The sequence below is a fragment of the Symsagittifera roscoffensis genome, chromosome 3 (assembly GCF_963678635.1).
Source record: "Symsagittifera roscoffensis chromosome 3, txSymRosc1.1, whole genome shotgun sequence".
Lineage (NCBI taxonomy): Eukaryota > Metazoa > Xenacoelomorpha > Acoela > Convolutidae > Symsagittifera > Symsagittifera roscoffensis.
The window spans coordinates 28,775,761-28,802,145 of NC_087064.1; the positions used below are offsets into that span (position 1 = coordinate 28,775,761).

General features: G+C 33.6%; 2 protein-coding genes across 3 annotated transcripts in view; one reads left to right on the forward strand and one right to left on the reverse strand.

Annotated features, from left to right (window-relative positions):
• LOC134841404 (endothelial differentiation-related factor 1 homolog) overlaps positions 1–26,385 on the forward strand; it is a 176,569-nt gene that overhangs the window by 84,666 nt on the left and 65,518 nt on the right. The gene's annotated exons all lie outside the window — the stretch shown is intronic.
• Positions 11,722–17,462, reverse strand: LOC134842057 (transmembrane protease serine 4-like). The gene is made up of 4 exons (XM_063858211.1): positions 17,436–17,462; positions 16,912–17,186; positions 12,254–12,374; positions 11,722–12,109 (listed from the first exon to the last, which is right to left on the reverse strand). The coding sequence occupies exons 2-4, from the start codon at positions 17,077–17,079 to the stop codon at positions 11,802–11,804; spliced, it is 597 nt and encodes a 198-aa protein (XP_063714281.1). The 5' UTR covers positions 17,080–17,186; positions 17,436–17,462; the 3' UTR covers positions 11,722–11,801.

Consider the following 26,385-nt stretch of genomic DNA (forward strand, 5'->3'; position numbering starts at 1 on the left):
AATCATCACTTAATGTGAGAAAAGTAGAATTTGGTTGGCCGGCATTATGAATAGTTCCCGTTTCTGGGGTTGGTTTAACTTGGATTCCAGTATCCATATTGAAACCGTCATTGTATGCAATAAAAAGTGAATCATATGAAGTTGGATACACTATTCTGGGATGACCACAAAGAGATTGCGGTTTATTTATGACCTGTAGCATAAATTTTTGAGAATCCCTTGTATGGGTAGAATGAATAGACGGGCTAGAATCGCCTTTAATTATATAGTATGATTCTTTGTTTTGAATCATTTTAGCCGGAAATCTGTTTAAAACAGTGAAAATGCAATTGTTGGGTTCTTCCCAAGTATAAGCAAAAGCGTCTAAGGATGTTGTTTCACATCCATTTGTAGACACTGGACAGGGCAAAGGAATGTTTTGCCAATTATTGACTGATCCATCTTTGAGGTTAACAGTCAGAGTTACATTTTGCATGTAAGTTTCAAAAGTTTCAATTTAATCCAAGAACGGCCATCACATTCGTTATGATGTTTGCCGTCAACTTTGCCAGCATGGGCATTACTTACTGTTTTAACATTAAATTTGAAAGGAATATTTCCAATACTAGCATAGCCTAGGTTAAGATAGCCTCTGTCGGCGGCCGATTTACATTGATCGGCAGATAAATGGAGATCAGTAGTGATCATATTTTGTCGAGCGTCGATACCACTCGAATCAAAAGAATCGCAGAACCAACGCATTGATTGGTGTTTGATTCGACACATTGTCGCATTTACTTTTGTGCGATAATGTCTCGGATATAGAGTAACATAAGCATGGGCTACTTTAATATTTTCTGGTTGGACTTTGCAAGGTGCTACTTTATTTAGAGAGAACATTTTGTTAGAAGTCATTAGTTGACAAATATAATGAGCAACCCGAAGATTATTTGCAGTATTTGCATATAATTGTTCTTTCGGATCAAATGCTGAGGTTTGATTCGAAAGTATTATTAGAGTTAAAAGACCAACCAAATAAATTTTTTGCAAATTTATTTTTTGGTGGTGAATGATAGCAAAAGAATTTTTAAAAGTACTCACTTTAAGCATTTCCTCGAGAGTGGTTAGAACAGGATCTTGGTCCATTAGTTCACCTTCCTCTAGTTCACTATTTGGATTTGTCATTTTGTGGATTTTTTGTGATGGGAAATCTGAGTTAGATTTCAATTTTTTGTTGAGGAATTCAGCAGATTTATTTTTTGGAGAGAGAGGAGGTTTTGAATGGAAGATGTCAAGTTGAGCAAGAATGAAAACAACTGTATATCAGTTAGTTTTTAAAGGCTGTTTTTGCTTTTTTGCAAATCTAAGCTCTGATTGGCCGTTGTTATTCGGCGTCTTTCGGAAGTGACTCTTTTTAAGTCGTAATTCCTTCGCCATTCGTTTTGTAATGTTGTGGTTTTTTCCACTCTGGTTTAATGTCGTGGTTTTTCCACTTAGTTTTGATTTGTTGAGATCTAGCAGTGGAATGATTTTTTATTCGTTTATGCCGATGTTAATTTTTAACAACTGCATTCCCCTTCCTTATTGGAGGAGGAAAATGAAAAAAACATCTCTTCATAAAAGAGGACTAAAAGCAACATCATTTGTTTGCTTTCCGTTTAAACTTCATCTGTTATCACAGTATTTTTTTTAAAAATTTTGCTTTCCTAAAAAAATGAGTTATATTGAGCCTGAAGACAATCTGGTGGATTTCCCCGAGAAGTTTTTGAACTTGCGGGATGAGTTAGATTTCAAACACGAAGCCTTGCTGGAGGACAAGGAAGTTGAGAGAAGGGTGGAAATCTACGACGGTTTAGTCGAGAAGGGTGCAAATCTAACGCCCATGGAATTCATGATATTTATGGACCGGAGTTACATCTTCAAGTATCCGGTCCTGAATACCGATGAACTATTTGAGCTTGGCTCAATACAAAGTAGGTGCTTCGCGAAGAAACTTCGGAGCCCATGGAGTGGAAACCATGTGGTTTCGCAAGAAACAATGGACTTTTTGTCCTTATTCTTTGGGGAGGATGTAAGTTTGTTTTACAATACACCCAATTTTAGAAGTAATAAAAAAAATTTTTTTATTCAAGTGGCATGGCAACATAGAAATACTATATAAATTTGTTTTAGTTCCAAGAAGAATTCTTCAAAAAGCCAGTGGCAGAGGAAGAGTTTAGAAGAAAAATAGAGCTGGATATTATGTTGGAGTAGATATATCAAGCTTGGTTGCGGCCTTACTCAGCGCTGCAGTTTGCAGTGAGGAGCCTGAGTAGGGCCGCGGAAAACTATTTGGAAAAGATGGCGGCAGTAAAACTAGTGAAATCGTACACAGATATTAAGTCTTATATTTATAAAAGTTATTTTTAAATTTACGTTAATATGTTATTTTTGGTGTTTTGTGCTTTTGTTACAAACGAAATATTTATAAAGTAGAAAAAAGGAAAGAAAAAAAAAGAAAGAAAAGGCCAATAAAAAGAACTAAAAAAAATTTAGTTTGGCCAAATAAATGGTTTAGTGTTTTTATTTCTTTTTAAATTTGCCAATTAAACTAGATGGAATTGTAGTTCCACAAAAGTTTGTAGGACGATTTGTCCGTTTAGGTTTTTTGGACTCAGAAAGTGATCCAGGTGCGGATCGAGTGTTCTCATAGAAGCTTTCCTGAGAGCTATGAGGGATATTTTTTCCATCAGTAAAACTTTCTGATGATTCAAATAAACGAGGGATATCAGGAGGACGGGGAGTATTATATTGTGTTGTTATATTTTGGTGGCGGCGGTCAAAGTCATTTGCGAGACTAGTATTAGGACTTATACTGCGGCTAGGTAGGCGGCGGTGGCCATAACTACTAGATTGACTAGTTGAAGGATTAGGGGTTTTATCAACAGGATAGGGGGTTGAACTTCGAATAGGTCTAAGATTCTGGTCAATCGCAGTCGCATCGAACAAAGTTCTTAGATGCATGGTTTCTCTGCCTGAATCTAATGAGTGTTCATGAACAATGGTTTTATTTTGATCCTCATTTGTAGGGGTATGATCAGTCATTTGCTGATAACCATTGTTGACTACTGGCCAAAACTGGTATTGTAGATTTTCAACCTGTTTAGGTTTATTGAAAGAGTCGATTTGATGATTTGATATATGATCATAAAAATCACTTGAAAATAAATCACTAGAGTACTCTTGTAGTAGCTTGGGCATTTGTTGTTCTTTAGGAAAGTATTCAACAATATGATTGCGGTGGAAAATCTTTTTTTCGTTAGTGAAATCATTTTAAATTCCGTATGTTACTTCCGTGATTTTTTCAATTACGGTGTAAGGTCCAGATCTCAAATTTAAAAGCTTTTGACTTTTCAATAGTGGTTTGGATCTATTTTCTAGTAACACTTTTGTGCCTTCTTTTATAGGCCGTCCTAATTTAAATTGATTTCGGAACATGTGGGCTTTATTAGTGATGCGGCGGCAATGGGTATAGGTGTTACTATAAATCAACTTAAAATCAATTTCCCTTTTTAGTATTTCGGCGGAAATTTGATTTTTTAGAAATCTATCTATGGTCTCATTGTTTGACTTATGCTCGGTATGAGCATGATTTTCGAGACCAGCGCAAAATTCAGAGGTACATCTTTTGTTTTGGTCGCGGTAGAGGCCTAATTTAAGGCTAAGGGGAACCTGAGGTTTTATGCCAAAGACAATCTCATATGGAGTGTAACCTGTACTTGAATTAATGGCGGTGTTATGTGCAAAAGCAAATTTATTTGTTAATTCAGACCAGTTTGAGCCTGAGGTACTCAAGAAATGTCGAAAGTTTATTCTGCACTTCAACTTTTCCGTTAGTCCAAGGCGAGTAAGTAGTTCTTGGCCTCAGGGTTATTCCCTATTCAGAGGACCAATGAGCAAAGTCATTACTCATGAATGCACTTCCCTTATCATGAATAATTTGTTGCAGAATACCAAATGTTGTGATGTATTTCTCTAAGAGCTTAATAGTTTCCTTAGAGTCTGCATGGGTGCATGGATAAACTTGAAGATATCTAGAGAAGGCATCTATCACAACTAAGCAAAAGTTTTTGCCGTGACTTGATGGTCTAAGTGGACCTTTATGATCATTGGGATTGTTTCTAATTGTCCCCATTGTTGTAATGGAGCTTCATTCAGGTCTTTTCGTTTAGGTTTATTTTTCTGACATTCTAGGCAATCATGAAGAAGCATGTTGACCCATTTATAGAGTCCGGGCCAATAGAAATATCTTTTGATTATTTCCAAAGTTTTTGTTTCGCCGTGATGACCGCTAAGAGGATGCTTATGAGCTAACTCAAAGCAGTTTAGCACTAGGGAGATGGGTAAGCAAATTTTTGGACTCTTAGTATAGTCATCATTGTATTCATTAATACATAGAAGATCATGTTGGTCTTCAATGAATAATAATTCAAACTGCCTGATATAGGCTTTTAATCCTTTTTCTTCACGATAAGGATTTTTTTTGTTTCTTTCTGGCTTTTCGTTTTGCTTTATGCAATTTTTGATATCTATGATTACAGTATCGTTACACTGCTCTTGCATAATTGTTTCAACGTCTAAATTTGCTTCTTTAGCAAAGTCGTTCATTTTTGCTATCAGTTCAAGTGAATCTGATTTATTCTCTTCAGATTGGAGACTTAGGGGTTCAATTAACCTCAAAGATCTTGTTTTGTTTGCAAAATCATTTTTTGCTTTAACCAGGTCGTTGAGAAGGTTGTTCTCAACATTGCCTTCATATAAGTCAAGCCATTCTGAATTTTCCAAAGGATCATCAAGTGCAGATACTTCATCTGGAATTTCTTCATAAATGTTTTCATTGTTTATATCTGGTATAGATAGTCGTTTGATTTGGTTAATTTGTTTGCCAAATCGGAAGAAATCTGTTATATTCTGAATCGCACTACACGATTCTTCAAAATATTCTGGAGCATCTTCAATGCTGAAGTCTCCTCTGTACTTATGTTGATTAACTTCTTTTTTCCACCTTGCACTTGAGCAATGACTGGATAGCAATCGTTTTGAAATATGTTATCATCTTTGTGGAGTACTGAATAACATATTTGTTCTCCATTGTCTAGGATGAACTTTATATCATTTGGAATGGTCTTGTGTTCTAGTTGATATCTTTTGATATCAGCGATGGGCACATTTCGGCTTAATAAGTCAGGAAAGGCTAGGTTTGAACCTGGGGTATAGATTATTTTCAAATTGTTGAATTTTGTCAATACAACTTGATTTTGAAAAATCTACGAGAAAGTTGTCCTTTTCTGGACCATACGAAGAGAATAGGTCTGTGGTCGCAATATAGGTATAGAGGAAAGGGTGAACCTATAATGTAGAATTCATAGGTTTGCAAAGCAGATATTATTCCACATAATTCACGATGTTGAGTAGACATTTTCTGCTCAGCTTTATCAAAGACTCTAGAATTGGCAGAAACAATTCTTTTCCCTTCAGGAAAGTCTTGGATGAGTATACACCCGGTTCCTACATTTGAGGAGTCGGCGTGAATGTGAAATGGGTAGTTTACATTAGGTATGGCATTTGAAATATCATGACAGAATTTGTCTTTCAGTTTTTGAAAAACTTCTTCATGGCATGGTAGCCATTGAAACTTATCACTACTGTTTGCCAGTTTATATAGACATTTTGCGTCCACATGAAAATTGATGATGTATGTGCTGTAGAATCCCATGACACCTAATACTCCTAGAACATCTGTTTTTGATTCAGGGGATTTCATTTTTTTAATGTCATCAATTCGTTAGAGACAACGTGGCCTAGAAATTTAACTTTTCTTAGGAAGAAAAAGGTTTTGTCAGGGGCAGCTTTTAAGTTGGCCTTCCGCAAAAGAGAATGATATTCTCGAATTGTGCCAAACATTTCATTTTTATTTTGACTCTGTAACAGAGTGTCGTCTATGTAAGTAATTGCTTTTTTTTCTTTAATGAGGGGTCCGAAGGCATATCTCATTAGTTTACTGAAGAAATTTGGAAGTGGTTTCAAGCCATAGAAACCAACTTGGTAGGTATATTGTCTACCTCCTACAATAAAGCTTGTTAATTTCTGGGCCTCATCTGTTAGAGGTACTTGATGGTAGGCGCAAGAGAGATCACTACTTGTGAAGTATGATCCGTTTATTCTGGTCATGAGAACTTGTAGTGGTTCTAATGGCCAACTACAATTGCTAGTATCTGTGATTGAGTTTAGATACCTAGCATCCAAGACCAACTTAACGTAGTCTTTTTTGGAAGAATGATGACTGGATTTACGAACCATGAGTTCATATCATCTTTTTCATTTAGTTCTCTGACTATGCCTGCTTGGATTAATTCATCCATTAACTTGTCCAATTTATCTCTTAGATGGACTGGGATTTTACTCGGTCGTTGTTTTTTGAACGTTGCGTCCTTTTTGAGTGGTATATGGAATTTATGTTTTGTTTTTCCAATATCATATTTGTGATGAGAATAAACATCTTGATCCTCTATCAGCATTTGAATTAGATCTGCAAATTCATCATCCGATATATCACTTTGTGTGAAATCGAAGTCAGATAAAAATTTAATAGTAGTTTCGATTTTTTCCAAAGTACTACTATTGTCCTTATCAATTGAGGAGTATTGGGTAAACGTTTCGTTGACTAGAAAGGCAATTAGCCGATCATTATGTTCTTTGTTTCGGTACTTTTTAAATTGTTCTTTCAAGGGAGGCCTGCAAAGGTTCTTTGCATCATTAGAAAAGTCGGTTGCTATTTCGTTTTCATTTTTGCATACTTTGACTATATCTGAACCAATTTGTTCAAATATTTCTGATACATTCTCTGTATCAAACACTTCAAGGGCAGGCATGTCCTTGATTTCTTGTCCTGAAACATAGACAAATATAGTAATTCCAGAATGTTGGAATACATCGACAATGATTTTGGAAACTTCTTCCCAATTCATTTTATCTAAGCCACAAGCAATTTTGGGCATTGCGATAGATCGAATGTTATTTGCTATAGCATGATCTTTCATTTCGGACAAGGTATTGAATATAGCGTCGTAAGTGGGTTTCTGAAAGTACCTCTGTTTGGCAATCAGGTTATATATGATTTGTCCAGATTTTGGATAAGTGAAGATGAGAATATCGTTAATGTTAGCATGTATTGAGTTACAAAAGTGTCGTAACTCAGGATACCTTTTGCTAATTGATTCAGCAAACTCTTTTTTCATTGCTCTATCTGCAGAGATTGTATGGGCAATGGGCATATTCGATTCGAATATGGACCTTTTTTTGAAGTCTACATATTGTAGACAGGGGCCGGATAATTGAGTATTGCTTTCCTGTGTTGTATTGAAAACAGTGTTCAGCATGAAACAGCTATCGAATTCTGAACTTTCATTTAAAATTCTCGTTGTGAACTCATCACAATCGTGGATAGCAAATTTTTTATCCTCGTATCCTTGAATATCAGTTACTGCATAGCCTAGTACACATTTGTTTAGTGTGACAGGATGATCTTTCTGATTCTCAATTAGGATAGGTAGGCTTTGCTCAATTTGAGTACAAACTGTATTAATGAAAACCATTTCGGTTTTGGTTGTATTTTTATGAGGCAGGAATGTAGTCCCTCTTTCGAAGTATGAATTTGGTTCAGCCAAGTGTTTGTATAAGTATGTAGAGCGTGCTGGAATGAACAGGGGTTCTTTCAAGTTAATTGAGACAACTTTTGAAACGTTAGGATATTCTTTATCGTTGTTCATCAACCCGTAGGATATTACACCTTCTTTTGATTTGAGCTCAACTGCGGGGATATCAAAGTAGAGAGCTTTTAAGAAGAGATGACAAAAGTCTACTCCTAACAGATTAGCAGTCTTTTCTTCAGTTATCCACACTTTGTGGTTAGATGGATATTTTCCATCAGTGTCGAAACAAGATTGAATAGATGTATGGCCAAACATACGTATATCAGATCCATTATAAGTCTTTGCTTTAATTTTGGATCGGTAAATTGTCATTTTTTGACCTAATTTTTCCAATTCTTGATAAGTTGGGTAGTTTATGATACTACAAGTTGATCCTGGATCAATCATGAATTCAATTTCAATTCCACTATTATTATTTTTTTCTCCGGTGGCAAAATGATATAAGCTAAGATATATCCTTGATTTAGGATTACTATCATCGCTTGGTTTCAGAGACTTTAATAGTTTAAAGGAAAGAAATCAGTGATAGCATCACAGTAATTGACTTCTTCCTCAACCCAGTGGGTAGTTTCAGACTGTATTTGATTCGATCTAAAATTTGGTGATTGAGATCGCGTTGAGTCTCGACTGTTATTGCTATTATAGCTTCCAGTGTTATATGGTCGACCTCTAGGGTTACTGTTGAATTGCCTATTTTCTTGCTCGTAGAACTGTTTAGCAACTTGTTCATTTTCTCTGAATTTGTTTTCTCTGGGGTACCTATCATCATAGGTTTGGGGTCTTTTGTTATTGAAAGACGATTGTGTAGTAGCCTTTTGGAAATTGTTTCCGTTGTAGTTATAATTATGGCGAATGCCATAGTTATTTTGGCTAGGATTTGAATTGTTAGTAGTTCTGTTTTGGTTATCCCAAAACCGATTACTTGGGTTAGGATTACTCTGGTTAGGGAAGTTATTCGGTCTTCGATTTCGTTTATAATCAGTTTCAAATGAAACTCTTCGTTCATTTTTTGTTGTGAGCTCTTTTCGCAACTTATTTACTTCGTCCTGAACTTGCTTTTTTGAACATCTAGATATAGAATGTCCATTCATTCTACAATATTCGCAGAATCGTGTACTATTAGGTCTTCCCTTGATGTCAGGGTGACGTCGTTGAAATGAAGTCGGGTCATTGATTGCACTAACTTCTTGATTCTTGATCAGTTTAGTTAGTTCTTTAATTTGAGTTTCTAATGAAGTCATTTTATCCGTTGTTGACTTATTAGCAGGTTCAGTAGCAACAATGAATGTTAGATCCTTAGTAATTACATGATTTGTAAATTGATCCCACTGGTCTTGAGCCTCACTGGTCGCACCAATTTATTACGCTAGCAATACTATTCACGTCGGACAAAACGCTTGCTAGGAATAAAGGGTCCTTTCTACTTTCTATCTTAGAAAGTAAATCTAAAATTCGCTGAGAAATATTTTATTAAAAAAGAAGTTAGTATGAATTTACAGCAAGTTGCCTTTTGACTCAATATTTAATTTTTACGGTGAGATTGGAGATATTTTTCTCTGAGATTGAATATTATTTTAGAGAAGGGTTGGGGTGGCTGAGGAGAGTGGTGGTGGTGGTAGAAGAGAAGTTGTTGGAATGAATTCCCGTAGTTTTGAGCTTCTATTTATACTCAATTGGGGAAATCACGCCACTTTTCGTATCAAATGAGAAGTTTCTTTTAACTTCGTATTCTTTATTCGTACATTCGTATTTTACGAGAAGAAGGTTTCGTATGCTCGTACTTTACGAGAGGAATCGTTATTATTCGTATTGAATGAGAGCATTCGTTTCAATTCTCAATGCTTAAAACGTTATACGAATTATTCCAATAGCATTTCCCTTCCTTTTGCAAGGGAATAAAAACATATTTCTTTGGTGGTGGCGGCGGCGTCACATTTTGTGAACGCAATAAAATAATTCATGTTTCTGTTTCTATTTGAAATCAGAACACACTGTCATGCAAAAACTATGTCTTCAAAAAAACTTTATGATTGAGTATAGATGAAGAGATGAATACGGAGTGATTTAATCGAAAAAACGAATCTTTTCATCAAAATAATTTAGTAAAGTATCAAGCCCAAAACTAACGAGAATTTGGAATATTTCAATTGTTTTGTGTCGCTGCTACGTGTGCTCAAAAATTTTTACATTTGTTTTTTGATGATCATTTGTTTTTTCATGTGTAACGTTTGGCAAAATTTGCGTTTTTCTTAGAAAATTGTATTGAGACAAAATGGGACGATTCTTCAATTTGTATCTGACAAAATGCATTTAAAGGTTATGCATTATAGTATTTTGCTTTTTGCAAAATTTTTCAAAATAGCTCAATCTTGGTCAAATTGTTTTTGCTCGTTAAAATAATTATTTTTCTGACCTATAGTTTTCAATTTTAAAGTAGCCGATGCTTTTTTATTTAAAAAAAACGGGAGTGGTTGCTATGTTAAAAAAATCGGGTTTAATTTTGTATTGAATTATTACTAGCTTAACCTTTTAAAACAAACCCAGTTTTGAACTGTTTTTTTTTCTTTGTCCAAAATACTTCAAAATAATGCAATTTTAATTCTTTTTTGTTTTGTTCCTCTAAAATTTGTCAAAATTTGCAATTTTGGACAAAACTTTTATCCAAAGTTATAAAAACTGGCAATATTTACCCTAATTTGACTTTTTTTATGTATTTTTTTAGTCTTCTATGACACTTACATCTCAGTTTTTGAAACTTTTGAATGCTTATTTTTCAAATCGATACAGAAAATTTTTTGGTCTTCTTCAAATAAAACCCAGCAAAAGTCGAAGAGTAATCTTAATAACTCAATTAAAAATACAAAGAAAAAAATTCAAACAAATTGTTTTTTTTTTGCAATTTTCACTTTTGTTGGTTTATGGGGCGAACTAAATTAGCTGAAAAGGTGCAAGAATCGGGTAATAATAGCTGAAACAACTTTAAGCCTGCAGTATACTTAGGTAAGGAGCTCATTCTCAGATTTCTTTGTCCATATAAATTAGTCTAAGCACCCGAATAATTCAGACCCGTATATTCGTTACAGCACCGAGAATTTTTCTTGTAGAAATCAAATTTCGACTGAAAAGATTTTAATATCACTCCACACTCGAGACCTTTTATATGTTCTTTGTGTTGCTTGATTTTTTCAAGTAAAAAAGCCAGCCTAGGTCATAGTTTCTGCGCTCGTGAAAGTAATCAAATAAAAAAACACTGCCAAAATAGGTGAAAACTAGGAATTTTTTCTCTGATTTTTTATCAGTGGAAATTTTAATTGCAAAAGTTATTTTTTACCTTCAACGTTTCTGCTATTCTTATATGTGGCAAGAGTTTTGTTCGAACCCGGGTAATAATGCAATTCGAAATTTGATTAGAATTGGAAGAATGAGTTTGAAAGCTTCATTTATGTACCAATTCAAAACCTTATTAGATTCTTATTAGAATTTTACAAATTTTTTCAATGTCACTGAAGATTTTAACTTCGTTAATTTATCTGCAAAAACTCTGACCTTGCTCAAATTTTTCGAAAATGAGGCTCATTGTGCTGCAGTGAAATCTTTCATCATGAAAGAAAAAGTCTCGAATCTTACAAAATTTTTACTTCATGTAAGGAAAACTCAAAATCTTACTAGAATCTTAGAAGTTTTGAAATTCTTGTTTGGATTTTGAAATTGTTTTTACAATATTGCAAAAATTGCATTTGAAAAATTTAACAAAATTTTCCTTCATTCTGATGTGGTGCAACCCTCTTACGCTTATTTAAGATGAATCAATGAACCTAATAACCTAACCATGAACAATTTTTTTTATTTGATTTTAATTGAAAAAAAAACACCTGGAATAATAATTTCTTCAAGTTTTTTGATCTGTCGTGTTGTATACAACTTTACAAGTTTCAAGGTACAAATTGTACGTGTACAAATTGTGAATCAACTTTACTTCATTCATATCAATCAACATTCCAATCAAATTCTCATAATATCGATACATAATTTTACTAGCAATAAAAATCTCATCTCTTGCTCCTAATTTTGTCAATTATAACGATAAATTACAATAAACAACATAAGCCACTGCTTGCTGTTGTAATAAACTGCTTCTGACAAAACCTCATCAATGCTCTCTTTTCGATGTTCATTTCGTACAACTTTCTGCGTGAAATTGGTATTTCTATCTGCACTCAAATTAAACATGTCAATGTATGATGCGACACGGGCTGCTACTGTCGGGGATTTCGGCCGACCGCACCCCTTATCTTTGATGCCATAGCTGACGACACCATAAACGCATGTCGGTAGTTTTGTAGTTGGGTTCACGAGGAACAACGGCCCCCCACTATCACCTTAAAAGCAAACACACTTATTGATTTCTTACGAAACTACTCATAAGCTGCTCTTTTACTAAACTGCGCCAAAATGATGACCTCAAAACTTTCAAATCGTAAGATTGAGCAAAAACAAATGAACTAACAAATTTAGTGAATTACCATTGCAAGTGTCTTTTTTACCGTCTGTGTCATCGTGACAAATGAGACTTCCTTTGAGTGGATGGAAATTAGGAAAATGAGACCTGCAGTTGATCGCCGGCTGCTCGTCTAACTTCACCAGCTGCAGAAAAATTAAATATAAAGAAGGATGTTGATTGTTGAACAGTTTTTGGCATGATCATCTTCTGATACTACTGATATCTTTTTTAATTTTAGTAAATCACATTCTCGTGGACGCAATCATGTTAGATTATTTGTCTAAAAATCAATTGAAATTATAACAGCCATAAGATAATTGGCTTTTACCTGTTAACCGTTCGGAGTTACCTTTATCGTTTCACTCTTTTTGTTCCAACTTTCGATACGAAAGTAACGGAATATTTGTGCTCGGGGTGGGTTTTTTTTCTTCAGACAAATTTCGACTTTTTAACTAGCCATTTTTGACGGAACTTTTAAAATCTCATTCGAAAGGTATTGTTGTCCTAAGCTTAAATTTGAAAAAATATTTCACCTGTGGTTATTTTTCGTAAAGATATGGGGGTTTAAATATTGCCATTTTGGCCAATTTGGGACAATTAACGCGCGATATACTTCGCGCTATTAACGCGTAAGCGGAGATTTAATCCGTCTTAGAAATCGTTCCAAATTGGTTCAAAGAAACTTATTTGCCATAATTGATTTGTTACAATGAGCGAAATTTATTCTTTTGTACTTTATATGGCGTGTGGGGTGATGATTTCATAAAAAACTTCCAACTTTAGAAATTTTTTTTTTCATTTTATTTTATTACATTTATTTGTTTATTGTTACTACTGCTCCATAAACCTTAACAGGCAGTCGGAACACTCAAGACTTTGCCCTGAAACGAGCAGTCTTGTTATTTTTGTACTGAAAATGACTGTAACGTATTTGATACTAACTAACCATATTACAAAACTAACATTTATATTAATCATTGTAAGTTCTATCTGTTTACAGTCAGACAACTTTAAGAAGATACAAAATCAAAGCGGTTGATCTGAATCTAATTGTTTTTCTAATCTCCGACAAAAATGCGGAATAAAAGAACAGTTAGATTTCTTCTTATCTAGAAACCATTTGTTTCTCATCTTAAAAAATGTTTGAAAAAAAAATGTTTCATTTCAATGTGGAATGATTTATTTTGACGCGCTAATAAAAAATTGGCAATAAGTATCTCAAAAAAACCAAATTGTCAACCTTTTTTGTTTCACTCTTTTTGTTCCGACTTTTGATACAAAAGTAAAGGAATATTTGTGCTCGGGGTGGGTTTTTTTACTTCACACATATTTTAACTTTTTAACTAGCCATTTTTGACGGCATTTTTTAAAAATCATTCGAAAAGTATTGTTGTCTTGCGCTTAATTTCTAAAAGATATTTCACCTGTGCTTATTTTTCATAAAGTTTTGGGGGTTTAAAGATTGCCATTTTGGCCAATTTGGGACAACTAACGCGCGATATATTTTGCGCTTTTAACGCGTAAGCGGAGATTTAATCCGTCTTAGAAATCGTTGCAAAATGGTTGAAGGAAACTGATTTGCCATAATTGATTTGTTACAATGAGCGAAAACTAATCTTTTGTACTTCATATGGCGTGTGGGGTGATGATTTCATAAAAAACCTTAAATTTTTGAATTTTTTTTTTTTCATTTTATTTTATTACATTTATTTTTTTATGTTACTACTGGTCCATAAAGCTTACAAGGCAGTCGGAACAATCAAGACTTCGCCCCGAAACGAGCAGGCGGTTTTGTTATTTTTTGTACTGAAAATGACTGTAACGTAATTGCTACTAACCAACCATATCGCAAAACTAACATTTACATTAATCATTGTAAGTTATATCTGTTTATAGTCAGACAACTTTGAGAGAATACAAAATAAAAGCGGTTGATCTCATTTTAATTGTTTTTCTTATCTCCGACAAAAATGCGGAATAAAAGAACTGTTAGATTTCTTCTTATCTAGAAACCATGTGTTTCTCATCTTGAAAAATGTTTGGAAAAGAAGATGTTTCATTTCAATGTGGACTGATTTATTTTGCCGCTAATAAAAAACTGGCAATAAGTATCTCAAAAAACTTTCAAAATTCCAACTTTTTCTGTTTCCTTGTTTTTTTCCGACTTTCGATACGAAAGTAACATAATATTTGTGCTCGGGGTGGGTTTTTTTTTCACACAAATTTCGACTTTTTAACCAGCCATTTTTGACGGAATTTTTTTTTATATAACTCAAAAGGTATTGTTGTCTTGACCTTAATTTTTAAAACATATTTCACCTGTTATCATTTATCGTAAATTTATGGGGGTTTAAAGATTGCCACTTTGGCCAATTTGGGACAACTAACCTGCGATATGTTTCGCGCTATTAACGCGTATGCGGAGATTTAATCCGTCTTAGAAATCGTTCCAAATTGGTTGAAAGAAACTTCTTTGCCATAATTGATTTGTTACAATGAGCGAAATCTAATGTTTTGTTTTTTATATGGCGTTTGGGGGGATGATTGCAGAAAAAACTTCAAATTTTAGAAAAAAAATTTTCTTTTTATCTTATTATATTTATTTTTTTAATGTTACTGCTGCTCCATAAACCTTTAAAGGCTGTCGGATTATTCAAGAATTCGCCCTGAAACAAGCAGTCTTGTTATTTTTTGTACTGAAAATGACTGTAACGTAATTGCTACTAACCAACCATATCGCAAAACTAACATTTACATTACTACATTAATCATTGTAAGTTCTATCTGTTTACAGTCAGACAACTTTAAGAAAAAACAAAATAAAAGCGGATGATCTCAATCTAATCGTTTTTCTAATCTCCGACAAAGATGCGGAATAAAAAAACAGTTAGATTTCTTCTTATCTAGAAACCATGTGTTTCTCATCTTGAAAAATGTTTGGAAAGAAGATGTTTCATTTCAATGTGGAATGATTTATTTTGCGGCGCTAATAGAAAACTAGCAATAAGTATCTCAAAAAATCCAAATTGCCAAAATTCAAAGACTAAAATCTTTAAAGATAACACTTGCTGGTGAAATGTTTTTTTTTGGATGAGCTCAAGTTTTCTACGAGTGCTTTTCCATCGGTTGAAACAGCGGAATCGAGGCGTTTTGCAAGTTGTTTTGTTTTGCAAGTTTTTGGGAAAAAACATTTTTTCTGCTGACTATGGTGATGGTTATATTTGAACAGGTTTTTGAACTTTCTTTGGTATTCAGTGAAAATATTTCATTACGAGGCCATTCTGTGAATTTGCGGATTGTTAGCGGATTCCGCAGCAAGGACCCTCCTTTTGGTCTTCTTTTGGTTTTTCCTTATCTTTGATCGTTCCGACAATTTTTTAACATGTTTAAAGACTTTGGAGTTTTTCAGGCGTTTCAATTAAACTAAAGTTTTGAAAACGCCTTTTCCTTAAAAGATGCGTTTTCAAATCGTAACAAGTAGTTTGGTTTTTTTTGTTTTCTTTTTGCTCCGACTTGTTTTGAATGTTTGGAGTGGTTTTTTTATTCAGTCAATTTTCGACTTGATAGCGAAGCGTTTTTGACTCATATTTGTCTACCATTTAGAAAATTTTGTTGTGAGCTCAAGTATATCAAGATATTATTTCTACCTTTGGTTACTTTTTTTGTAAGGTAACGAGGGTTTGAAAGTTGCTTAATTGGCCAAATTGGGATAACAAACTCGTGATAGTTTTGCGTTATTATAACACGCGTAAGCAGCAAACAATCACGTTTCAAACTTAATTGAAGCTAGAAATTTATTCTTTTTGAAATAAAAGAGACGCTAAACCCGCCCTTTGGATTTTACATAGCGTCTAGGTTGATAAAATGAAAAAGATGAAAAACAATCTTTTTTCACACTTTTTGTCAGTTTTTGACCGAAAAAACTTAGTAGGCCCTAAAGTGTAGTCGGAACATTCAGGGCTATGCCTTGATATACGACCAATCGTGTTAGGATCGTTTGAGACTTAGAAAACATGAGTAAGTATAAGATCAGTATTGGTCTAAGAAGTTGCACGGAACTATCTGACAAAAACTACATAACGTGACAAACAGACAGTGTACTCAATCTGTAATTACTCTATGAGTTAGCCACCAATCAGATTCAACACATACAGCTCTTTATTTCACCATACGTCAAATATTGGGTTCGAGTATTAAGAGAGGATGTTTTTGTAATCCAAAATTTGTTTGAAGATAGTTGGTTGATATAAACACCAAGTTTTTTGTATTATACTCCAAAAAATGCTACATTTTTAATCAAATTTCAGTTTTTAATTAGAATCTTGATTTTCTTAATCTGGTTCGAGCATTATAATATGGATTTTTAATATTTATAAATATCAATTTTAGGTCGTATAATAAAAGGAAAGGCCCTAAATACGTTTTATTTTTTTTCCGATAGAAAGTATCAAACATAGTCAACTGACAGTTGGAAAAGAGTAATGAACGCAAGGAAACTAAAAAAAAATGCTTGCTTTTTCTTCAAAAATTTTCAATTTCGCAATTTCCAAGAAAAAATAGACGGCCTGATACAAAAAAAACAGCAAGACCTATATAAAAGTAATCACTATATTCTTTCCTCTTGAACATGGGGACGTTGAGGAGAAGATTGAAAAAGTAAAATAATTGAAGAAAGTGAACCATAAGTTTATCAGGAACACTTTTCAGGCTAAAATTTGTGAATCCCATGCCCACAGCCCACACTTCTAATTTGTCCACATTCCTCAAACCAGTTTGACCTCTACAAGGTCGCAGACTTTGGCGGTATTTGTCAAATGTCATTCTCTCGCTCAATACGAGAATTACCATGTCTTTTCCATTGCCTGGGTTGTCATAACCAGTGAGATGATAATAGTGGTCGACCTGATGTCGTTGAGTTTGCTCTGGCTCGTCGCTTATGTCATAAGTGTGGCTTCCTCGAAAATTGAAGAAAAAAATTTAACAGAAAATTGGTTATCATAAAGGCTTTTTCATTGAACAACATAATATTTTTTTTCAACTACAGGTAAAAATTTTATAAGGCAATTTTAAAGTTATTTGAATTACATGTAATTATAAATAAGCTTCGGAAACTTTTTCATACTCAAGCTCAATTAATCTGCATGTTTTCAAAAACGCTGGTTTTCTGCAATACAAATCAAACGTTTTCATTTGAAATTATTCACCTGAAATTATCTGCAGAGTGCTAGGCTCCCTCCATACTAAAACAAAAATGGCCTCAGATCATTTAGTCTCAAATCAGGAAAGCCTGTCTTCAGACAGATGTTATTTTATTGTTCAAAAACTTTAACGAACGATTTATGGTTTTTCCACCATCGAAATCGTAATTTTTTTCAAATCGTAATTTTTCTGAAGCGAGACCAAAGTTTGGCGTTGTCAATTGATTGCAACACAAATTGGGACATTGAATACTTTTGTGACCAACTAAGCAATCTCTTCTGAAGCAAAACATAGGCAGCAGAGAGTTGGAAAAGAGTAAAACAAGGAAACTGAAAAAAAAAATTGATTGAAAACTTGGGAGCATTTTTTCAAATATCGAGTTTCAAAAAAGTTTAGTATGGTTTGAAGCTCTTTGAACTTCAAATACTGTTTATGATTAGAATTTTTTTGTAAACTTATGTCATTTAGAGAAAATTGAATCAATAATCATTTTTTTTACTCCGCTTAGACTTCAGAGTCAAAGTCCATTTTTTAAACTAGAAGTTAGGCTTTTTTGATCTTTCTACTTTTGAAGTTTGCCTTCAATTACACTTGTGGAAAAAACAAATGCAAGTATTCAAGCACGATTTTGAAAAACGTTCTTTGAGAATTTAAGCAAAAAATTTACATAGACCAGGTCAAATGATCAGAGCTGCCCTCTACCAAATTACCAAAATTTGGTTCCAAAAATTTACCCATACGCAGTTCATGAAAAGATCAGCACGTGAAATTTGTTTTATGAATAAAACTACTTAATCTGCAGCATGTGTTTAGTCGGCGTGAAAAAAGTCTTTACATGCGCGCTCGCAAATGAGCTGAATTTGTAGTTTGAACACATGCTTTTAAGAAAGAAAGGTTTTAGCATGTGAAAAACAAGTGAAAAACAAGAATGAACGCAATTTTTTTTTTCGATTCATGCATTTTTGCAACTGTTTTGTACGCACACGCTCTTGCGGCCCTCTGCTTGAAAAAACTGTTGCAAAACTACTACTTAAATGTTTTTCCCTAAAATTTAAACAAACGAAAAAGTCATCAAGACTTATATAAGCGTCAATCATATTGATCTATTATACTAAGTAGCTGATTATAAATTTCAGAATTTTTACGGAGTGCGTCCACAAAGTAGACAAACATTATTTAATTTTAGTTAAATTGTAAAGAATTACAAATATTCACCGTTTGAAATCAAAATAAGAAAAACACAGAAATAACAACGCTTACGTATCAGGGCTGTAACTTGAATATTCGGACTGTCCCGTTAATATCCAATTAACAATTCATCTCTTTAAAAAACTTTTAAAACTCTTTAGAAAAAATTGAAAACGAAACAGACTATTTTTTCCCTAAAAACCATCCCCCGTAAAAAAAAAACAATTGAAGAAATTAGCGTCAAGCAACGCATTAATGGTTTCAAAAGCTTGACTCAAATCAATTTGGATGATTTTGGTGCCAGATTAAATTGCCGCTTACGCTTCAATAGAGTACCCGTACCGAACGGAAGCTGTTTTTCTAGATAGAAATTCTATGTAGATTATCTAGCCTAGTTTTCTCGTATTTTCCGTGCAGAAGTGATCAGTTTTTTTCTAATTTAGAAACAAACAGTTTCTAGAAAGAAATAACCAGAAATCAGTTAACTGCTCAACCTTAACAAGATAAACATGCTTCGAGTATACACAATAGCAGTAGCGAATACAATGCAAAATTACAATTGTTATAACATTGTTATTCTCCTAAAACTTGTGAACTCTATCAAGGGCTGTAGCATAGTGGATAGAGCAAGTGTATAGCAATCAGAAGGGCGCGGGTATGAGTTCACCAGGAGACTATTTTCTAGCTAGAAATAGCCTAGGTTTAGCTAATTTCTGATCAGAATTAGGATAAGAAATAAAGTATTTAAAGAAAATGCATGCTTTATTAAACATTTAAAAAAGAATTTCTGACCAGAAATTAGATTAGATACAAATTATTTCAGGTCAGAAATAAAGAATTTTCTCGGTACGGGTAAATATTGCTCGTTATTTGGCCCATATTGAAATAAATTTTCAAATAGTCCCAAATTTATTCCTCCCAAACTAGAGAACGAATGGTCGCAGGTCGTCAAATTGTGTAACAGATCCTTTGTCATGGCGATAAGGGTGTATGAGAAGGAGCTGTATCTAATTGGACCTCTAGCTTCAGGACTTCCTCTGCCTAACCAACTTCGGCTGCAATATTGGTAACATGCAAAAACTTTATATTTAAAAAACGGCCTTGAGTTGCAAAAAGGAGATTCACATAACAAAACAACTCAGTCTGGATTTTGCCAAAAAAACAAAAGTTAAAAATATGTTCAACATATACTAATAAAAAACTTGTGTTTTTTGCTATTTGCAGAGTGTCTTTTGAAAGCTATCCATCTGTTTTTCGACAGGATGGACAGCTTTCAAAAGACATTCTGCAAATAGCAAAAAACACAAGTTTTTTATTAGTATCTGTTGAACATATATTTAATTTTTGTGCTTTAAATATGAATATCTCTTAGATACTATAAAACATCCACGAAAAAAATGGAAACTTGCCCGAAGAAAATGCTTGCCACTTGGGAAACACAAAATGTTTTTTTTCTGAATAGGGACTTCGGGCTTCTTTCATTATATTTTTGATCATTCCATTTACTTAAAAACTTAGAATAACCAGCTAGAACTAAAATTTTACTGTCAAAATTATACTTAGGCCTAATTAATGATAAAGAAAATCGAGTTAATTTTTTCGAAGCAAATTTCAAAAATATATATTCATGAATTTTCCACTGAAAAACTTTTAAATACCTTTGCAAGTTTTTATTATCATAGTTGAAGCTTGCATACCAATGCAATTGCAGCCGATGCATAACCGATGAATAACTCAATTAAGGAGGGAAAATATTCAGAAGTTTTTCAGAAGTTAATCATCAAGGCGAAATAATATAATATATTTTAAAAATGAATCTGAAAAGGAATCATTACGAGGCCAAACTGTGCACTGGTTAGGAGCATAATTTTGTGTCTGTATGTTCCTGGATTCCAGAGACAATTCTTTAAGCATGTTAAAGTTTTGTCGGAACGATCAAAGAGAAGGAAAAAACAAAAGAAGACAAAGGGAGCGTCCTTGTTGCGGAATCCGCTTACAATGCACAAAATGCACAATTTGGCCTCGTAATGATTTTTGATCAATCTTCTGATAATTACAGTGTAAAGTAACTTACTAAATCATAGTTATTTTACACTAAAAGTTTTCCAGGCTATATATATTCTGCGCAATTGAGCTAAGAGCATGTGAGCTCGAATCAAACCGCGCTCAGTTCATCAGTGCATTTTGACTTGAGGCAAGTTAAATAATCGTGTTGATGAACGAACAGGCGTCACTTGTAAAATATAACGAAACGAAAATTGAAAAATTCAAAGAACGCAAGAAAACAGAAAAAAAACACTGTTTTTCACAAAAAAACCTGCATGTTCTAACTTCAAAGTTGAAAAAATGTGACCATAAATCTGTTCAAAAACGATTTTTGGTTGACACTTTTTCGACAAAATTCACTTATTGGAGAAAATTGGATCAAAAAGTAAAGTTTTTATTCCACTGGGAAATCTGAAAATTGTTTTCCACTTTCGAAACTAGAAACCTATCATGATTTTTTCGTGACGTTTACACTTTTGCAAAAAAAAGAATTAAACCTAAAAATAAATCAAAATCAAACCACGAAAAATCAAAATTTGAGCGTGAACAACTTTTCAGTCTTTTTTCTGAAAAAAAAAACAAAAAATCACAAGACCTATCTAAGCGTGCTCAATTCTCTCATTACCTTTGAAAAAAACTGGCAAAACGTACCTTTTACAATTAACTACACTCAACTACTCTTAATATTTCTTTTTTCCTCAAAATTGAGATCCATAAAGTAGAAAAAAAAACAAATTTTGATAAATTCGGAGAAGGCAAGTCTGATTTTTTGCTTTTGTTATATGTAAAAATGTAATTTACATGGAAGTAATCTTGCCCAAAATCATCCATCATAACAGACATTTTAAAGTACAACCCTGAAACTAATTTGCTCCTAATTTTGTCTTCTTGTTTAAAAGTTTTCTAAAATGATCCTAAAAATGGCGTTTTCTTCTACTAATATAGGGATTATGCACTAAACGGTGGCCAGTCAATAAGCAGAATGGTCTAAGAGCAAAATGGGTCCAAGAACAGAAAAACAGAAAAAGAACAACTTTATAAGCTAATCGGTAAATAATTAGCAGAAATGTCAATAATACCACAGCAACGAACATTTTATGCATAATTTGAGTAATTTAATCAAGAATTTTTTTTCAAAAAAATAATCAAAAAACTTAATGAAATTAGTCAACTCATGCATAATTTATTCGTTTTCTTGGTATTTTTTGACAATTATAATAATTGTTTTATCAATTAGCCCGTATAAACCAATATAAATTAATATTTTTCTGTTTTTCTGCTCTCAGACCCATTCTGCACTTGGGCTATTCTGCTTATTGCTCCGCCTCCGCACTAAACTTTGGTCCTTGGAAATTGAAAGTTATTTCCAGCTAGAAATTGTCCGTGTTCCACTTATAGCAGAATTTCTTCCAAATTTACCAGAAGTTGTGGTAGTATGTCAAGGATTTGTTTTTATAAGGGTAAATCTGTTTATTGTTACAGCGCCCAAGTTTTGCCCAGAGGTTTTGTACGCAGCACACGGCGAGAAAAACAAATTCCATGCTTGTTACTGGACAAATCCATATGTAACTCAGTCGGTTTCGCCGATTTACTTGAAAGCACAAAAGTTCAATAAAGAAACTGTCAAATGTGTGAAAAAATTGAAAATGCGCCCAAGTATAACCCCTACATGTCTTGCCTTTTCTGTTGTTAGTATCATCTGTAAAATGGACACAGTGGGCTGCTGTGAGAATGCGGCTGTGACTGATGATAGTTCCTCCACAGCTGGAGTCTTCCTCTCTAAAACAAAATCAGGTTACTTTCTGCCCAATGATACGAAATCTGATTCAATCTGAGCTCAGCGCGACCAAGTTTCAGTATAACTTCACCGTGCTCGAAATGTGCTTCGAATTTGTGCTGAAACCTGAAACCAAAACCCTGTTTCGACTATTCTTTTTCGGTAGAGCTCTGACAATTTAAGAACACTTCGAGACTAGTTTTTAGACAAGGTAACGACTAATTTATAGACCATTTCGACTACATATTCTTCGATCTCTTATTTTTAGAAGAGTTCGTGACTAATTCTTAGATCATGTTGCGACTAATTTCTTGACCAGTACGATCAAAATACGGTTTTTCTAGACTTAAGTCGCAAATATAAAACTTGGCGCAGATTATGGATTTTCGATCGCGGAATTAACATTGGCGCGACCTGCAAAGCCAAAAAATCAGATTTGAATTTTTTTCTGAAATTTACAAATATCTTTCAATGTCAATTTTGGACAACGTTCCTTCAAAAATCAGTAAAAGTTTTTATTAGACTAAAAGCAAATGATCAGAGCTACCCTCTATGAAATGAACCTACTTTGGTTTCAAAAATTGCCAGTTTTTTCAGGGTTTAAGCAATTGAATCAAAAATCACTTTTTTTATTTTGCTAAAAAAAAAGAACTTTTAAACTAGAATTCAGGCTTTTTTTGACCATTTTACTTTGTATTTTGATAGTGGAGTTTGCCTTCAATTGCACCAGTGGACAAAAACAAACGTAAATTCAGTTTTTTTTCTAAAAAATGCCTGTTTTCAAGCATGATTTTGGAAAACATACTTTGAGAATTTAAACAAAAAATTTACATAGACCAGGAGCAAAAACTCAGAGATGCCCTCTACGAAATTACCAAAACTTGGTTTCAAAAACTTACCAATTTTTTTCGCAATGAAAACGCCAGTTTGCGCAATCTGCCCTAATTTTAAAAAAAAAACGCGTGAAATTGTGAGAAACAGCTGAGTTTAGTAATGTCATCTCACTGAACAAATCAATTTTTTTGCAAAGAAGGTTTCACGTTGCATGAACAACTTTTAATTTCCACTTTTTCCAGAAAGAGTGCACTTTGATGCAAAACTTGGTGCAGATGGTGAAAACAGACCCGGAAAACACTCGTAAACTTTTGAAACCAAGTTTTGTTAATTTCATAGAGGGTAACTTTGATCATTTGCTTTTTGTCTATGTAGAAGCTATTCAATTCCTTGTGAACGTTGACCAAAATCACTCTTGTGAAAACAAGCGTTTTAGAGATAAACAAGACTGCTCGTATCAGGGCGAAGTCTTGAATGTTCCGACTGCCTTTTAAGGTCTATGGAGCAGTAATAACATCAAAATTTAAATGTAATAAAATAAAATTAAAAAATCTTGAAAAATCAACTATGGCATATAAGCTTCCTTGAACCAATTTGGAACGATTTCTAAGACTGACTAAATCTCGCTATAATCGAGAAACAGAATTGGCCAAAATGGCAATCTTTAAACCCCATAACATTACGAAAAATGATCAACGGTAAAATATCTCAAATTTAAGCCCAAGACAAAAATTGCTTTCGAATGATATAGAAAAATTCGGATATAAATGGCTATATAAAAAGTCGAAATTTGTCTGAAGAAAAAACCCCAACCCGACCACAAATATTCCGTTATTTTTGTCTCGAAAGTCGGAACAAAAACTTGAATTTGTGTCTAATTTTGTCCACAAGCGTAGATATCTTGCCAAGATCTCCCGCATGTTTCACAATCCAAGATCTTGCCAATACTTCCACGATGACTTGGTCTGTCAAAAGAGGTCTTCCACTCGCAGCATGCGCATACAGCATCCATTTGTTTTGACATAGTTGCTTCGCTCCCCATCTAATATCATGATCATCTTAAGTCATATTTCTTCATCGGAAACAAAGTTTTTCAAGTTTAAACGATTTACAGCTAAAATGAACTTAGACTCACATGATCAATTGTACATAAAACGGGAACTGAGCAGCACTCTGTGTTTCAACGCCCCCTATACAAAAACAAAAGTCCCAAAATAAAAATCGATTACTCTCCAAAAACTGACATAATCTCGTCGTTCTTGCACCTAATGTATTTTCAATAGCTCAAATACTTTTTAAAGCAATCAAAGAACAAAAATTGACACTGAGAAACAAAATGACAGTAATTTAGAGTAATTTCCTAGAATGGAAGCGTGGAAGTATTGTTTCTACCTGTGATTCGATCTCCTGACATAATTTTAAAGCTCAAACCATATTTCAGGTAAGATACGCAGTAAATGAAAAAAAATTCGCAGAAGTTGCTTTTCATATTTTTTTATTGACTGTTTTTTCGCAGAAGTTTTGATCACACTGTTACATCGAAAAACAAGTGACTTTTTTTGAACCATGTGAAATATTTTTTTTTCAAACAAGACTTGAAAGATTACATATCGACCAACATTTTTGAGCATGAAACATGAAATATTTTTGTATAGAATTCCAATTTAGTATTTAGAGGCGATAAACTCTTGTGGACAATTTTTAAGCAAAATCAGCGCAACGTTTTTTGTTTTTTGGAGGCCGCGAACATAATCACCGCTCTAAAAAGTTATCAATTCCTGTCTTCAACTTTTTTGCGTGTTACTCCGAGGCTGAAACTGTCATTTTTCAACATATGCAGCAACCTTTTCCAACGGCGTGTTTTGCGAGAAGCAGCCGAGCCATTGAAAATGTCATGGCGGACCAGTCAATTTTCCTAAATAGTCAATTATAGGACTGCCAAAATAAAAACTGCAACATTGAGACCTAGAGTCAACAATTAGAAGCAAATATTGATTTTTTAAATCAGGCTGGCTTTGATCACTTGCAATTGGTCTATCTATTGCTTTTGCTTACAATCCAAAACTATCAAAAAAAGTCCTTAAATTTGGACAATTTCGAAAATGGGAAAAATTGTGAATTCGGAATTTTGGATCAACCGTACAATTCCATATGGATTTTTCATAAGCTAACTTTGAGTACAGCCTAGATTCAATAAAAATTAACAAATCACTAAAGAAAACTGAACACTGAATTAAAACAATAATTTGTGTAATTAACAGCATAAAAATCAGGCCAAAGACTTCTGCTTGGGTATGGAGCAAATTCTGCTGCTTCATGAAAAAAAGTCATTATCTTTTGTTCTATAAAAGTTCTTATTAATCATGCGTTTGTTACAAAAAAACTTATTTTTATTATTGCTTTTCGAAAAAAAATCAACATGAAAGCGAGCAAAGCACTTTCAGACAGCAAAATATTAAATAAGTAGAGTCGCAGAAAAATTCAGTTTTTGTGTTTCCGCAAAAAAAGAGCAGTTTTTTTAAAGAATTTAGTCGGGTAGAGCATAGATACGTAATTGGTGTTTCCGAGAAATAGCATTGCAGCTTTGAGAAAAATCGACAAATTCTGCAGTAGGATTGAAATTATGCTCTTTTTTGAAATTAAGCTCAATCTACTGCTCCATAAAATATTCTGCTCTATAAGCCAAATTCTGCCGTTTCTGATAAAATCTGCTGCTAGCATATTTCTTTGGGGACTGATACAAATGCAATCCCACATAAAAATGTTTTAAAAAAAGCACTTCTCTTGTGCGCTTGTAAGAAATTCATATTTTTATACAGAATTATTTTCCAGATTGAATACATACTTGGGGAGACACTTTAAGGGTAAGCCACTTAAAGTGTTTGTGGGGGGGGGGGGGGGGATTGTACGGCTGATCCGGAAATTTTTAACAGTGAAAAATTGTAGTTCAGTTTAATTTTGCTTAATATTCAAAAAAAAATTCAAAAATGGCTCTGAATTTCAGTCATTTTCAAGATTGAAAACTGAAGTTGTGTTTGATTGCCATTTGTTCTAAATTGCGTATAAAACTATATTGGGGGAAAATGGTTGAAAAATATGCTTTTTTTTTT

Bases quoted from the DNA above. Each gene is read 5' to 3' on its own strand.
- LOC134842057 (XM_063858211.1), bottom strand. From the start codon at position 17,079: ATGGTAATTCTCGTATTGAGCGAGAGAATGACATTTGACAAATACCGC. The intron at 12,375-16,911 runs GTTCACTTTCTT...ATTTTTCTGCAG, and splicing joins GTGTTCCTGATAAACTTATG to CTGGTGAAGTTAGACGAGCA. The intron at 12,110-12,253 runs GTAATTCACTAA...TTTGCTTTTAAG, and splicing joins TAAAAAAGACACTTGCAATG to GTGATAGTGGGGGGCCGTTG.